At 41.4% G+C, this 15,611-nt stretch overlaps 1 protein-coding gene across 29 annotated transcripts in view; it reads right to left on the reverse strand.

The window, feature by feature from the left end:
- LOC109627590 (regulating synaptic membrane exocytosis protein 1-like) overlaps positions 1 to 15,611 on the reverse strand; it is a 66,880-nt gene that overhangs the window by 18,979 nt on the left and 32,290 nt on the right. For 12 of the 29 annotated variants that reach the window (XM_069530861.1, XM_069530862.1, XM_069530875.1 and 9 more), the window contains 16 exons: positions 14,292 to 15,199; positions 8,877 to 8,917; positions 8,438 to 8,548; positions 8,100 to 8,199; positions 7,157 to 7,280; positions 6,989 to 7,045; positions 6,641 to 6,687; positions 6,342 to 6,457; positions 6,125 to 6,255; positions 5,810 to 5,981; positions 5,141 to 5,294; positions 4,854 to 4,910; positions 2,921 to 3,074; positions 1,372 to 1,488; positions 845 to 907; positions 287 to 364 (listed from right to left, as the gene is read on the reverse strand). In XM_069530861.1, the coding sequence (XP_069386962.1) occupies positions 287 to 364; positions 845 to 907; positions 1,372 to 1,488; positions 2,921 to 3,074; positions 4,854 to 4,910; positions 5,141 to 5,294; positions 5,810 to 5,981; positions 6,125 to 6,255; positions 6,342 to 6,457; positions 6,641 to 6,687; positions 6,989 to 7,045; positions 7,157 to 7,280; positions 8,100 to 8,199; positions 8,438 to 8,548; positions 8,877 to 8,917; positions 14,292 to 15,199 (2,430 nt within the window). The remainder of the gene's footprint in view (positions 1 to 286; positions 365 to 844; positions 908 to 1,371; positions 1,489 to 2,920; positions 3,075 to 4,853; positions 4,911 to 5,140; positions 5,295 to 5,809; positions 5,982 to 6,124; positions 6,256 to 6,341; positions 6,458 to 6,640; positions 6,688 to 6,988; positions 7,046 to 7,156; positions 7,281 to 8,099; positions 8,200 to 8,437; positions 8,549 to 8,876; positions 8,918 to 14,291; positions 15,200 to 15,611) is intronic. The other 17 variants (XM_069530874.1, XM_069530867.1, XM_069530885.1 and 14 more) reach the window with 7 other exon arrangements.

Here is a 15,611-nt window from a genome sequence, read left to right on the forward strand (position 1 = left end):
TGACGTCACCTAGATATGTTTCACAGTGTAACAATGTAAAAGCTACAAAGGATTGCATGATACGGAGGTGAAAGCAGCACATACAATCAGCTAAAGCAGCACATGACAAAGCAACAGTCCAGAGGAAACACAAGCAGCACAGTGGTGTGGGGACATATGGCCATTTATTGCGTTGCGAGAACACCACCGCAATTAAATGGCCCAACCAACTCCACAAATGTGTCTGGGAAAGCTGGACAGGGACAGAGAGGGGTTCGCAAGAACGCCTGTTGCGCTAAGCACTTACCTGTAAATATCTTTATGGATACCGTTTACTAACAGGGGCATTTTGGGTGGGAGTGTGTTGCTGTGTCTACCTACGCCCCTGGTTATATGAGTGGAGATCATGCACAAAAAGCAAGAGAAAAAAATACAATACAACTGCTGTGAGTGAAGACATCCAATGCAAAAAATAAATAAGAGAGAAATTAATCAAAAGAGCTTTGCCTTCTTTGAGGTCAGCCATCAAGCGGGTCTGTAATCCCCCCACACACTGATCAGTGTGTTGTGTGTGTTTATGTGAGACAGTTGTGGGGGTAGACAATAGTCAGACATGAAGTTATGAATGTGCTACAACTACTTGACACTGATATATGTAGAATTTGTGTTCATGCAGTCGCACAAAAGCAGACATATGAGATGCATCAGGATAATTAACATACTGTGTCTGTAATGACAATGTCAGCATTGTGTTACGATGAAGCTGTTAAAGTATGGTGAGAATGAAAATGATGAAAAATGGTGTATTGTATTAAAATAAACCTGAATGGTGGTTGTCTGTTTTTTTAAAGTCCTTTTTTGTTACCTGTTTGTGTGCAGGCACTCGGCACTCCCACCCCGGATTGACCTGTGCATCTCCAGGACCTCACTGTCATTGCCATGACGATGGGTGAACAAATGAAAAACAACCCAGAGAAAACACAAAAGAAGAGGATGGCAACTCAGACAGGCAAAGTGAAGTTATGAATGACAGAAACCAGGAAATCATAACTCTGAGATTTCAATCAAGTCGGAATTTAACAATAGATAATGATGTAACAAACCCAGTATGACTAATTTCAAACTGTTAGTAGTATTAGTAGAACTTAGTTTGTTAATATCACACTGCACACACTGACTAATCAAGACAATAGTCAATCTTTATGAAATACAACTAAATACATGTTTAACTTGTGCAGACTCCATACGTACATGCTTTATTAATGCATGATGAAGGCCATAGTTGCTGAATGACCCACAGCATTGTGTATAATCCTCTTTCACATTGCATATCGAAACATAGTACCCCATCCCACGCCCCATGGGACCCACAGATCCTTAAAAACATGGTACCTGTCCTCGGAGTACTCATAGTCCGAGTCACCGGAACGTTGGTGCTCCAAGTGGGAATCGTGGTAGCGGGAGGGGGAGTGGGAGTGGTGGCGGTTCTGATGGATCTCGTCCAGACTCCTGATGAAAGCACAAATGTTTCCATTTAGGTCTAATATGAATCTTGGGATATTTCTTAAACATATTCCAATGTCCTTAAATGTCCGCCCAATTTTGGTCTGAACTGAAATGCGATGGGGAATGATAATAGTTTTAGAACATTTTAGAATTACATGGCAAAACACCTTCAGGAAATAACTCTTAATAACTGATCTTTTGTGACAGATATCCTGTTTCATTCACAAATTATTTCCAGAAACATTGCAGTGCAACATGGCGGAGGACCAGCTCCCTAAGTAGATATAAAAGGCCCATTCTAAGGTAATGAAATCACAACCATTGTGAGGTTAATTATACATTAATAAAAATTTGATTATGAATTGTATAATCCATTTATGTTGATAAATCCTCCACATTAGTCCTTTAAGAAGTACAAGTAAAAGGTTCTCTGTACACAGAGGAAGAAATACATATACAAGGAAAAGTAGTAACTTTGGGATGATATTGATTTTTCGTGGGTTGATACTAGTGAATAAAAATATCCACATATTTTTAAAAAAATTGTCATCGATTCATAAATTGTTGTTATCAAACCCTAAATGAAAAAATGTAAATGACGCTTGATATTTTACAGTTTAACCAAAAACCTATATGACAAGTAACAATAAATAAAAAGAAAATCAGAGGTATGGAACTTGAATTAGGAAGATAAACATAACTGCATTGTTTATTCTGCAAAACTGAAGTCTTTATATCTGCGATAACATAAACACAGATATGTCAGGCTCACGTGTATATGTAGCAGATGCTATCACCTATCTCATATATCATTCGGGCTCTAGTAGGGACACTAATAGAATAATGAATTCATTTCCAGTCTGTTGTTTGAGTTAAGGTCTCTCCTGCCAGCTGATACATGCTCATAATAACGCTGCACCAGCCAGTCGTACGTGATAAATCAAGGGTGTATCATTACAGGCTCGCTCATCCCCAACTATCATGGCGAGCCAAAGGTAAATATATAGTGAACAGTGTATGTCAGGGCAACATTCCAGCCTGCTTTAACATATTTGGCAGCCTCCCGCTCTCAGAACAATTAATAACATTGTCAGGCCAACAGCCATTAACAGAGATCTACAGCACATGGTGGTGATTCAGCCATAAAACAGTGAGATTAAGAGCCTTAATAAATACATGTTAACAAGCCGCAACAAGGATCTGACACAAATACCTTATAGTCACGGAGACATTGCATTTACAACACCTACACTGAGACTATTAGACCACAAGGTAATCTGAGTAAAATGATCAAACATTTGGACGGGTAATCTGAATTATATAATCTCAGTGAGGGATATGTTTTGATGAAGTGTAACTCAAGCTTTAAGATACAAGCTGACACAACAACAACACGCTCTCCGCTGAGAGCTGACCAGGTGATCGTGATGCTCACCTTTGCATGGGCACGTGTGCGGGCCGCGACCGGGCCCTGCACGAGTCCTCCCTGTGAGGAGAAACCGAGCGAGAGCGGTGCTGGACGGGCCGCTGCTGCTCAGGCACAGCCAACGTACTGCCCCGCTCTCTCTCCCTGGAGTTACGCTCTGCACCTACACACACACACACGTGCACAATTCAAACACACAGAAACACACACAATCATACGGAAATCATGTTGAATCATGGATTTGTGTGAGCAGAACATACACCAACATGGATACACACCGCAACAGACACACACATCCAGGCATTAGTTCTGTGTCCTTTGATGAAAGTGCACAAGTTGTGTGTTGTGCTACTGACGACGGCTTGAGATGCCATTCTCCTACAGACTGTAGAACATCTCAGCAGGATGTTTTACAGGCAAATGACCAGCTAGCACACAGGCTAACGAGTCATGTGAACTAGCCCGAGAAGCAAACTGTTTCTGCCATGTCTCTGTCAGACCTGAGGTTTGCTTACAGTTCCTGTTTAACCTTTTCACATGCCTCGGGGACATTTAACCACTGCAGCAGCAAATGAACAATATGGGACACAAAATGTAAATATCATACACTATGATGTGTATAATACAAGTCGATTGAGACTAAGTACCAATCTCTATTTCCATATTTCTTTTGTTGCATGTTGCTGACTTGTGTTAACATTTTTTAATGTACAATATTGTTGGCCCTCCACGCTACAACTTCTAAAAGAAAGATATGCAAAAGAGATTGTTGCTTTCGGTTATTTAGGGGTTGGTACTGTTTATTTTCTTCATAAGCAAAGTCAGGTGACCAGTACTTGGAGCACTTCAAAGGCTTGGACTTTTAAAAAGTACAAACCAGTGTACATAAAAATCCTGGAGTAATTGAATATACTGCTTATTGTAAATATATTATTATTATTGCTTATATTGTTCCACTGAAACAAAAGCTAAGGATAGTGGACATTGGTGCATTAAGAGCCATATACCACACAGGGACCAACTGATAAAAATGTGATCTGAGAAATAGATTTAAAATAAATTCTGATTATTTCTGATTTTTGAAATATTAAAGAGACACAACTCTCTTTGCATTGTATCTGTTTAGGTGCACAGTCTACTGTATGCAGAATATATGGTAGAGTACACATGCACAAATGTGTCCAGTAAAGGTCAATTGTTTGTGCGCATGATCACAATCTGAGTGTTTGAATCCTGATATAAAGAAGCATAATTATGTTCAACTAAATTGCAGATTGTGCACGATCATTTAAATTCCCCATGTGGAACATCACATGCGATTGTGTATAGTCAAAATAAACAATAGAAATATTTTTAAATATCTAAAGCAGCTTCACATTCAGCCTGACAGGAGAGGAAGCCACAGCAGAAACAGTCAAACAACAAAGCAGTTGTGGTGATTCTATAAACTCAGCTTCTAGTTTACACGTCCGGTGTCCTGTAAGTGAAGTAAGCAACCTCTGAGCAGGACTAGAAGCATGCGGGTGAATGGCAGGAGACTAAGTGGAATGGCAGTGAACTACAGTAGCTCCGTGCGTCAGTGTTCCTACGGCCCAGCAGAAGAGGAGAATCTGTTCAGTGCAGCCTCGCTGAGGTCCAGTACACTGCTGAACATCAGCAATATAAAGGCTGTACACCACAGCACTGCAATTCAAAAACTAGCAGTCCAGTTGTAATATGATGAATTGCAAAAGCAAGAGTACCTTTTGCTGACACAGCAAAGATTAATTGTTTTAATTTGGGTGCAACTTATTCTGAAACCTACAGAGGAGCCAAAAAGGAAGCTGGAAGATTTGGGAGCATCAGAAGGAGAGAGGAGGCAAGAAGATGCTGTCTCACCCAGTGCTGGACGCCTACATGCTACTACGAGGAAATACTCGGTAACCATGCCCTCCCCACCCACCTTTACTCACTACCATCAAACCATCATCAAACTCTGTATCTATGATGCGATGGGACCCTGCGCATACAAACACACACAAACACACATTTACAAACACGCATATACAAGACAGGGTAAGGTTGAGCAGTTCTGTTCCACTGAGAGACAAAAAGAGAAAGCTCAGTGAAGCAAAGATTAGCAACCACACGCTCGAAAGTACAGTGGGTTCACAAAAGAGATATGTATACATATATATATATATATACAAGCAAACAGCCTGGACATGTAGGGTGTATAACCAGACATACTCTGTAGCTTCTTGCTGGGGCTGTCTGCATGAACATGTCGGCGTGGGAGGTACGGAGACGGCTGGGGCAGAGGTATGGAAGACGCGTCATGTGTCTGGAGTTTGTACCAGTGAGGAATGTCGTCCAGCAAGGCCGTCTCCAGCTCTATCAGGATCTGAGAGGGGAAGGATGAGGGAGCAGAAGAAGAAGTGAACAGTCTGATGGAGCCACTGAGCATCAGAAGTGTTAGGGAGTGTTTCAGTGCTGCAGATGTTAAACACAAACACAAACCCAACCTGCAACAGAACAGACTGAGCAATTACATACGATTTTATAATTCTGTGCGGCAGACAGATGCTTTTTCTTTTTTTCTCTGTCTTTAACTATCTCATAACTCCTTTGATTCATTCCCCTGTTGTGTTCAGACCCATATGACTTCATGTCTATCCAAGAGCACGAGATTTCCATTTGATTATAATGCATTGTTAGATATAATATATTAAAGCAAATAAAAATGAAAATGTGTGCTTTAGATAACATTAAGTGAACAGCTCATTCCTTTATTGTAAAATCCAAACAAACGCACCCTTATGATATCAACACTGAGGAATAAAGGCATTTTAACAGTAAAAACTAAAAGAGGGAAACATGTACAAGAGTGCAAGCACACAGACATGGTGTCTCCTCTACCTCGCCCAGGAATTCACTCTCCTCCTCCTGCACTCTGGGCTGGTCCCAGACAGTGATCTCGAGCATGCGTTCTCTGAAGTCTCGCCGGTGAACGTGGGAATATATGAAGGTCTGGTTCCACTTGGGCTCAGCGTTCTTCTTCACTGTTTTAGTTCGCCGTTTACTCTTGTCACTGGAGCAAAGGAGTGAAAACACAGAGTTTAGATTACAAGAAGTGTGACCTTATAACAAGCATAGATGATTCATGGTACATTTATGATAAGTAATACTTGCAAGAGGGACCTGCAAAATAAGAAAGAAATTGTGTGTCCTTACCTCCTGTCGGGCAGGAAGTACATTTTGACGTAGGGGTTCCGAGGTCGTCCGTCTGGTCGGGTCGGCAGGTCTATGGCTTGAAGGACGTTGACAATCAGCTGATGGCCCACTTTGTCGTACCACAGCTTCACCTGAAAGGTTGCAATGACGGCTGTTAACCTCTTTCTATATTCATATCTATTCACAAACCTCTGTGCCTCCTCCTCCAGATACTCACAGAGAGCTGTCCAGGCAGCACCAGAGGGAGGTCTCGGAGGGTCCCTGGACTAGTAGGGGACATCACTGATATAGAGGGGCGGTCCATCTTTTGTGACTCAAAAGAGCTGGAGCCTGCTGATGGATGAAGAGAATAAAAAGGTTTTTTTTAACTATTATAGGAAAAAGCACAATCAGCACCCATGTCTGGAGTTCAAGCCCAATTTGAAGAGTGAATCATTTCCCAGAAGCTGTTTACACAAGCAGTAAACAATGGAAATAACTTCTACAGTCACAAAGGTTGCTCATATAAACACTTACTAGATTCTAGAGGAGGGTGGGACGACTCTGGGATTCTTGGGATGTCTCTGTAAAACGCAAACAAGAGTCTGTAAAGAAAATTAACTAAGTCATGAAAATAAACATCAATGTAGAGACAAAGTCTAGATGTGTACATTCATCTTTTTTTTAAAAATGAATGAGTTTAACCAAGAGTTGTGTGGTAGAAGAAGAGCAAGCACTCAGTCAAATACACACTTAAATATTAAACATGATGCGTAACAGAGAAGAAAGGGAGAGCTGGAAAAAAGGGGTTTTCTCTTGGATCTGAAGGATTTCTGGGGAGGCATGAGGACAAGGGGCTCCATCCATCACATCAACACTACTTACTGATATGCTCTATACACTTTTCTCAAGAAGTTTTTGGACATAATTCGGTGGATAGAGCTTTTAGATAAAGGAAGGAGACATATCAAAAGTGTCTGTCAGAATAAAATCAAATGGCAGCACTTTGGTATTTTCATGATAATTATTACACATTGATAACAGTCATCTTACCCTATAGGTCTTGAAACAACTATTTCCACTTGAGGTTCGGCCTTTGATTCAAGGATGATGTTGTATACTTCTTTCTTGGTTGCCCCTGGCAACGACTTCCCATTCCACTGCAGCACCTCGTCACCTGGAACAACAACAATGATGATCCAGCCTTATTCTATTATTCTGTCTGTCTATGAAAGCCAGCAGCTAACAGATGTTTGTATTTATTAATATCAAACTGAAATGTGAAAAGAATATAAAACATAGAGTGAGTCTGTGACATGTTAGAAACTGTTTCTTAGTTTAAGGACTGTGGGTGTTGTGTCCATGTTAAAACCATAGACTGTACAAATGAAAAAAAAATCTACTTAATGCAGAGTAAGACAACATTTGTGAGGATGAAACATTTTCCAGGAGGAAATGTGTTCCATTTATTGAATGAAGTGTTCTTGTTTTAAATAAGGCCAAGGATGGGGAATGATTTGTTGCTCTGATTTATTATCAACGTTGTCAGGGATGTTTGCTGATTCTTCACTTTCTTCCATGTTACTCCTTGTCACAAACATGCACCATGTCCTGTCTGTTTCGTCTTGATATGTCTTTTACACCGTGTTACGTGTGTTGTGTTGTTATACAACAAGGAATCATCTTTTCTGTGTTATTGTCCAGTTAGGCTAAAATCTGGCACGATTTTGAAGTTGGCTCAAATACATTCAAACAAAAGTAACGAGCCTGCTTGAAAATGAAGAAAGTTCAGAAATGTGTGTTTAAATGTATAAAGTAAAAGTAAGTAGTTTTCCTGTTTCCATCAAGAAAGTGGTCGATCTACTCAGATTGTAGAGGCTATTGTGCATAGCTTGCTACCGTTAGCACACTTCCCCATTGATTTAAATCACAGGATAAAGTAAGGGGTGAGTCCATGGTGTCCAATATGAAAGCGATAAGTTCAGTGGACTGTCACCTGCTCGGAGGTGTCCCACGACATCTGCCAGGCTGCCTTTCTTGACTTTGGTGATGAAGGCCCCAAGTCTCCCCGTCTCTGTTATCTTCCCTCCTACCACCTGCACACAAAGAAACAGAGGTGCATGATGGGCACTATTATACATGCTATTATAGATATTTCTTCACACAACAGCATTCACAGGCATTACAAAACATTATTATTTCTGGATTAAAAGCTTCCTCTTTAATCCCTTACTCTGTTCCTTTCTTTACTCACTTTCTGTTCTCTCCCTAAGCTCTGCTCACATGGTTCTCTAAAGCAAATGGAACACAACACTTGGATGATTTCCTGCTTACTTTTAGGCCGAGTAGGGACCCAGCCTCACGGGGCATGGCCGACCGCTTGCTTAATGTGATGCGTCCGATCAGGTGGTCGCCCTCTTTCGATGGCTGCCATGTAACTGGATGCTACCGGGGGACAAGAAGGCCATGAGGACAGCAGACCAGGTCATTTGTTTAAAGGAGTTATGACATATTATGAAGGTGGAGAGGGGGAGAAAAAGAAGAGAGGGTAGAATGAAGACATAAAAAGTGTAGTTAATAACTTTAATAATGAATATTAATGTCAGATCTTTTCCTAATGATGTCCTGCTGAGTAGAGGTTGACAGCTAAATGCTTTCATTACATAAGATTTGATTGTATGGGAAAACTGTGGTGATCATATGTGAGTGTCTGTTTGAATGTGAGGTACTGTAGGAACATGGGAGTTAAGTGGTCTGGACTGTTAGCACTCACATGCCACACTGCAGGATCCAATGGATGACAATCCCAGTCCCCTGCAGGCAGAAACACAAAGAGAGTTGGTCTAGCTTGTAATATGTCGTAAAAACACAAAGTGTAGATGTTAACAGATTGGGAAATGAATATTATTGTTTAAGTGTAATGAAAGAAAGACTGAATGGTGGGAAATGGTATCAAGGCCTCACATGACCCCAACCATCCATCTAATCATTAACTTCTGTGAGTGTCCCATGTGTAAGACATTATACATCCTTTGACCTTTGATAAACATGGTAGCATCCTACAACTGGATGGGTAACCTACAAAAAGAAGTGTAATGGATAAAAATGTATGATGTGAATTCACAGGTACAAGTAAACTTTCTCAGTTTCTTTGCTACTTGTAAAAAGTACCACAATGTATTTCTGATAGATGCAAGCTAGGCACGTTGTCACAGAGGAAACATAGGTGCTGAAACAATTTACAGTAACTTTTCTATGGACACAATTCAACCACCCAACCAGGAGGACAAGGAGACCATAACTCAATTGATGTGACGGACGACGGGCGTTTGTGTAGCTTGTGTTTAATCACGGGTGATGAATTTGGGAGCATGTTATATGTTAATGAGTCTGGGGTTTAACTTGGAGCTTTGCGGATGAGGATGGGTGCAGGTCTGCAAAAATGAACCTGTGCAGTACTCTGACACTGGTATGGGATTGTCCACCTCCTGCTGGCAGAGCCCATGAACCATCTCTACACTGTCACATGGATTAAAACACAAAATGGACTAAAACACAGTGTCAGCAGCTTAACTGGATGTTGAGTTTATGATTCAGCAACTAAGAAAAAAGCTAGGCTGCTTCTACCACTGTTGACTCATGAGAAGATGAAATAGTAGCAGTGAAAACACAGTTTTATTCCTCAGAAATAGGATGCAGAACAATAACATCTATGTAATATGTAGTTTATTATAGAGTGCATAGATAAGAAGATGTTGTAGTTGCACTGCAGTATGCCAACCACAAGAGTGCTGATGAAATCCCCTGCGTTAAAAAAAGAGCCATTTATTTGAAAAGTAGAAAAATTTAGTGCAGAGGAAAAAGAATTGAACTACCACTCAGGAAGCACAGCTTCAAATTCATTCATAATCAAACTGATTCTCTATGCTCCAAGTTGGCCAGTACAAAACTCCATGATAGAGCCACGCCACTATCAGGGCATCCCTGCTCTCATTAACACTGACAGATGGTCGGTGAGAGCAGAGGAGCTAACTGGCCCAGCATCACACCACTGGTCCACCACAGGAGTAAAACAACGACAGACGACATCAGGAGGGGACTGAAAAGATCTCAGGGGACTGAAGATGAACACCGAAGTAAAAGGGAGCAGGTAGAGAGTAAATAGAATTGCATGCTGTTGCAAAAAATAATAATTGTAGTAATATTCCGGGGGGGGGGTAAAGGGGAAAAGGACTGGTCTCACTGGTTAGCCAGTGAGTTCATGTGTACAGGAGATAGTGAAAATCAGACACAGGTCTGAACAGACTTCTCCAGCGCTGCTAATCTGGAATCTGAAAGTCCACTGAGAATGCTCGAGGATAAATGCTGACTCAGCAGTTTAAAGTGCTGAGTGGAGCGTTTGGGTTTTGGAGGATGAACACGCTGGACAGATTACACAATGTGAGCTGCTCTTCTAACTGATGCTACATCAAAGCATCACCTCTCCACAGGTATTAACGTATCATTGCTCTTAATAAGCTGTGTGTGTGTGTGTGTGTGTGTGTGTGTGTGTGTGTGTGTGTGTGTGTGTGTGTGTATGAGCTCCTCTCCAACCCCATCTGCTATTTCACACATTTCAGTCCCAAAAAATGAACAAGGCTCATGTGTACATAGGTCTTTAGATCAGAGGACCCTAAATCCCAGTTAACCTGCTTTAACTGCCCCCACCACACAGCCTTAAAGGTCCAGTGTGTAAGATTTAGGTGAAAAGGAACTTTAGGCAGAAATTTAATGTAGAATAATCCTCATGATGTCCGATGATGAAGGCCCTTTATATCTAAATACTTTATATTTACATCAAGGGGACCCTCTCTACGGAGGCCGCCATGTTTTTTACATTAGTCCAGACTGGACAAACTAAACACCTTTTGAGTTTTTATGACAACTGAAGCTACCACAGGTAGAGGGTGAGGTGAGGGGTGTTCAGCTGCAACATGCAATTCAAACACTAGATATCACTAAATTCTACACACTGTACCTTTAAAGCACTTTGTTGGATATTTGGTGTAATTTCTGTGCATCTTCAGTGTCATTTCAGGGAAGGCCCTGCTCGTTCCATTCCACAGTCCAGGCTGAGGACCAGAGGTGACCAGGCCTTTTCTGTCAGGTGCTCCCACTCTCAATCTCACTGACAATCTCCTTGGCAATCTCTTTATCCTCTTTTAAATCTCTCCTAATTCTGATCTTACTGACTATTTTTATCATCTATTGCTGTGTGATCATCAAAATCTTTTCACTCTTTCCTATTGTTTGCTGTCAATTTTTCATTTTTAACTCGTATAGCACCTTATAACAGTTTTTTAAAAGCACTTTGTAAATAATCGAACCGCCTCTAGAAACTGGACGACCACCTCTCTCTCTCTCTCTCACACACACACACACACACACACACACACACTTGTGTCACCTCACTAGCAGACTTCCTCTTTCATTTCCTCAGCACCTTCTTGCTCGTTCTCTTTACACCAACGTAACCAAATTGTTTTTATTCACTACCTGCTTCCATTTGACTTCAAACACTGAGTTAAAGTTGCTATGTTATTCAAGTTTAGCAGATTGGGAATCCACAGTGTATTATTAGAACATAAATCAACTGTTCAGGCATAAATAAATCCAGTTCTTATCTCTGAAATCCCTTCTATCTGATTTATAGCTTCAAACTAATAAAGCAGTATGTTTAGCTATTAGACAGCAGGAGGAGATCTAGTTTGCTTGCTGCCGAGGTTCATTTGACCTTGATGATAGCAGTGTTGTCATTCTCCTTAATGTCAGTATAATGTAAGTTTCCTGCTTTCAACCCAGTGCAGCAGCAGTTTACCCTTGTGCTTAAACACAGTCCAACAAAAAAGGGGAAACTTGTATTGATGAACACAGATAACTATTCAAATTCAAAGCTCATTGCTTAGCTGTTCAGCTCACAATTTCCTGTTTGGTTCATTGTCACTGCTCTCACTGAACAAAATGTGGCCACTGCCACAAAGGTTTTATGAACACACTTTACATGACCTGCTCAGCACCAAGCAGCAGAGGAGCTGCTTCACACAGTGAGACATTTCAGTGAATGATGGACTTGGACTTGCCCGGTGACTAAAATCATGACTCCTGATGAATGTTGATATTGCTGAGAATCTGCTAGATGAGTAAATAAGCAACAATTTAATATCTAGTTCCTAATATCAATGCAAAAGGTGATAATAAGTCAATAGCGAGTGTTCATCTGAGTTTAGCACACGTTTTGAACATATATCAGGGAAATTACTAATGACAACTATTAATATACAAATATACAATTTGCATTAATTCTCCAATAAGGAAAAGCAATAAAACAATAATAAGTATGACTGTGATTAAATTTTATTTAACAACAAATCACAGAATGCCCACTTTATTTTCTGAGTTGAAACTACCGGCTCCTGAAAAATTTGTGTTGGCAAAATTGAAGTTGGTCAAAACAGAGATGTGACCCGAGTCACACAAAAAATTAAAACAACAAACTAAACAAATTAAAAAACAAATATAACAATATAGCCAAAAGTCCATATAAATCAATATCAAGCTTATGTATTGTGCAAACACTGTGAAAGGTGTAACACACATCATCTGTTTTGAATTTGCCTCAGATTTGTGAAAAGTTAACAAAAAATATAGATGCCAAGTTAAACTTTCATTGTAACAAAATATGTTTGTTCCATATATCAATTGGAGGTGTAACAAAAGCGCCTACTTTTAATTGTGAGTCTACTATATTTTATGGAACACTTTACTTTGAGACACTTAAACTGCAGACACATAACATGAGGTCACTCATCACTTCTCATAAACCTGTAACACAGACTGTGACACAGAGGTCTCTGCTTCCAACTAGCAGTGAAACAGAAACATAACGTGTTGACCCTATGAAACCATCTGACTTGATCTAATGTATCTACGTAGGATATCATACATGATTCTGCAAAACGTGCCACACGCCACAGATGAGGGTAAAGAGAGATATCCTGATTTGAGTTCCAGCTAGCTAAAGAGTGTTTAAAACAGCTAATAATCCCAATCCACACCATCTACCCATTACCAGTCCCTGAGTTATAGTAATCTGGATTAAAACATCTGGAACAGGCCCCTCCTGTGACCAGTGAGAGAGATAAGCCGTCAGAGCACGGCTATCTCTAGCCGCTGCCTCTTGAACTCAAACTCTGTCACGTGGCTTACTTTAGTGCGGCCTAGAATCGCAACAAGCTGCGAAACACAAAGGTACCAAAACATCCACCAGCTTCTGAGCAGCATGCAACCACAAGTTGGTTTTTAGCCGGTGGTCCATCGGTGGTTGGCTGGTTTCAGCTGGCTGTTTGTAAAACATTACATAGCAAGCGAGCCACTGACCTAATTCCACAAATCTGCTGGCCTAAATCACAGGGACTCTCCAAATAAATGAGAGCTGTCCAGAGAGCAGCAGGGTTTAACCACAGCACAGAGGTGTAGATGACACACAGGGATAGTAATGCACTATGTGATGGGAGAGTGCTTCATCCTATCACTTATCCTATAGCTTTACTGTCCAAAATAAGCATATGTTGGTATTATAATAATCGTACGAGCCAAAATATCTCTCGCTGTTTTTTGCACATTGTCATAACTCCACTACCAAGTCTATTTTAGGAGGACACAACCATGAAGCAGCTTCATTATGGCTGCCTTCCTTGACCTAATTGTGTAAGGATTATTTCATTCTTTATTTATTTTTATCTGCTATTTCCAGGTGAAATGTGTGTTTTAAATTAACATGGGATCTTTCTATTTCTAAAGAGTATTAGCCGTTACTTATTGATGCTGTGGTTCTAATCCAGCTCACACTGCACTGAGTATATGTAGGTGATACAGTAAAAAATTGCTCGTGACAATGATGAAAATACAACTAATGTAGACTGATAGGCTCTGTATGATCCCTAGACAGATTGAGAATCATGTGCAGATTAGGGATGCTCATGTGAGGTAGGTGAGAGCTACAGCAGCTCAAAAACAACTTCTGGTGATAAAAAAAAGCTTTAACAAATAAATCTAAGGAACTGTTTCAATGGCAAACAATGTAAGGTATGTAAATTCAGATCGATTTAATTTTGAAAACTCGTGTAGTGAACACATCTGTTCTACTGACCTTTCTCACTGACGCTCTCCATGTCCACGTCCTCACAGCTGGTGTACTCAGGCGTGGAGCCGCCCTCCTCCTCTGAGCTGCTGATGGACATCTGCCTCTTGTTGACCCCACGTTTGCTCTTGTATGAACGTGGAGGGGGTGGTCGCAAAGATTCAGACTGGTCCGAGCTCTGGGAGTCCTTCCTCAACAGGTTATCCCCACCTTTGTCCCTTGGTGTCCGTATTGTACCTTGTTCTAAACGGCCCTTGTTCAGACCCCAGTCTGGAGGCACCGGTCCCCCAGGTTGGGGCCCTGATTTCAAACCGCCTCCAGCAGGTGGAGGCCCCCCTCCAACCCCCACGGTCCTATCCACAGAGTAGGCTCGGTGGTTCTCCAGGACCTTGCGGTCTCCTTCCCCACCCCCAACCCCACCCCTCCTTGCCAGACGGTTTTCAGGCACCTCACTTGCACTGCCTCCTCCACCTCCTCCTTCACCAGGTCCCAATCCAACTTCGTTGATTGCTAGATCACTGTGTCGTCGTTCATGGCGTACTTTAGACACCTTAGCATGCATGCGCATTTCCTGCTCCTCTTTCTGCGGTTTCACTGGGTATCGGGCCAGATTGGGGTCACTGCGATAACGATTCTGGAACTCCTCCTCGCGTCGCTGCCGCTCCCTCTGCTCTTCATCCTCTGGGCGTCTCCGGTGTGTTTCTGAACGACCCAAGTTCCCCTCTCCATCTTCGTACTCCTGAGAATGGATCTTCGCCAGCCTCCGTCCGTCTCCCAGTCTTCTCTCTCCTCTGTCACTGGGAACCACCCGCTCATCCAGTGATGACTGAGATGACAACTTCCCAGCTGGTCTCCGGCCACTACCACGCCCCATGCCTCCCTTACCATTTTGTTCATGGAGGGAAACTGGCCTTTTCCTGAATGAGAGGATAATTTGTTAAACAAATGTATCATATAGTCAGACACAGACAGAGGCACAGGTGCACCATTTCCATTAGTACAGGTGAGCGAAAGTACAATTTGTTACATGAATAAAATGCTAAGAAGAGACAGAAATATCTTGCACTAAGCACATTCCTTTCTATATTTGTAAAACCTTGTATCAGCCTTTTGTATGAACAGATTGCACATTCTACTTATCAACTTGAGACAGATGAATTCCTACCTCACCTACCAAATAACAACAAAGGGACTGAATCAAAGACCTCTCAAGACTAATGTCTGTGACCTAGCTTTTCTACGGTTTTAAGCTAGAACAGACACTGATCTATTTTTTTCTTAACCCAGGGATTAAAAAACAACAGCAGCCTCTGCCAATATACCATAAAA

The sequence above is a fragment of the Paralichthys olivaceus genome, chromosome 8 (genome assembly GCF_024713975.1).
Source record: "Paralichthys olivaceus isolate ysfri-2021 chromosome 8, ASM2471397v2, whole genome shotgun sequence".
Lineage (NCBI taxonomy): Eukaryota > Metazoa > Chordata > Actinopteri > Pleuronectiformes > Paralichthyidae > Paralichthys > Paralichthys olivaceus.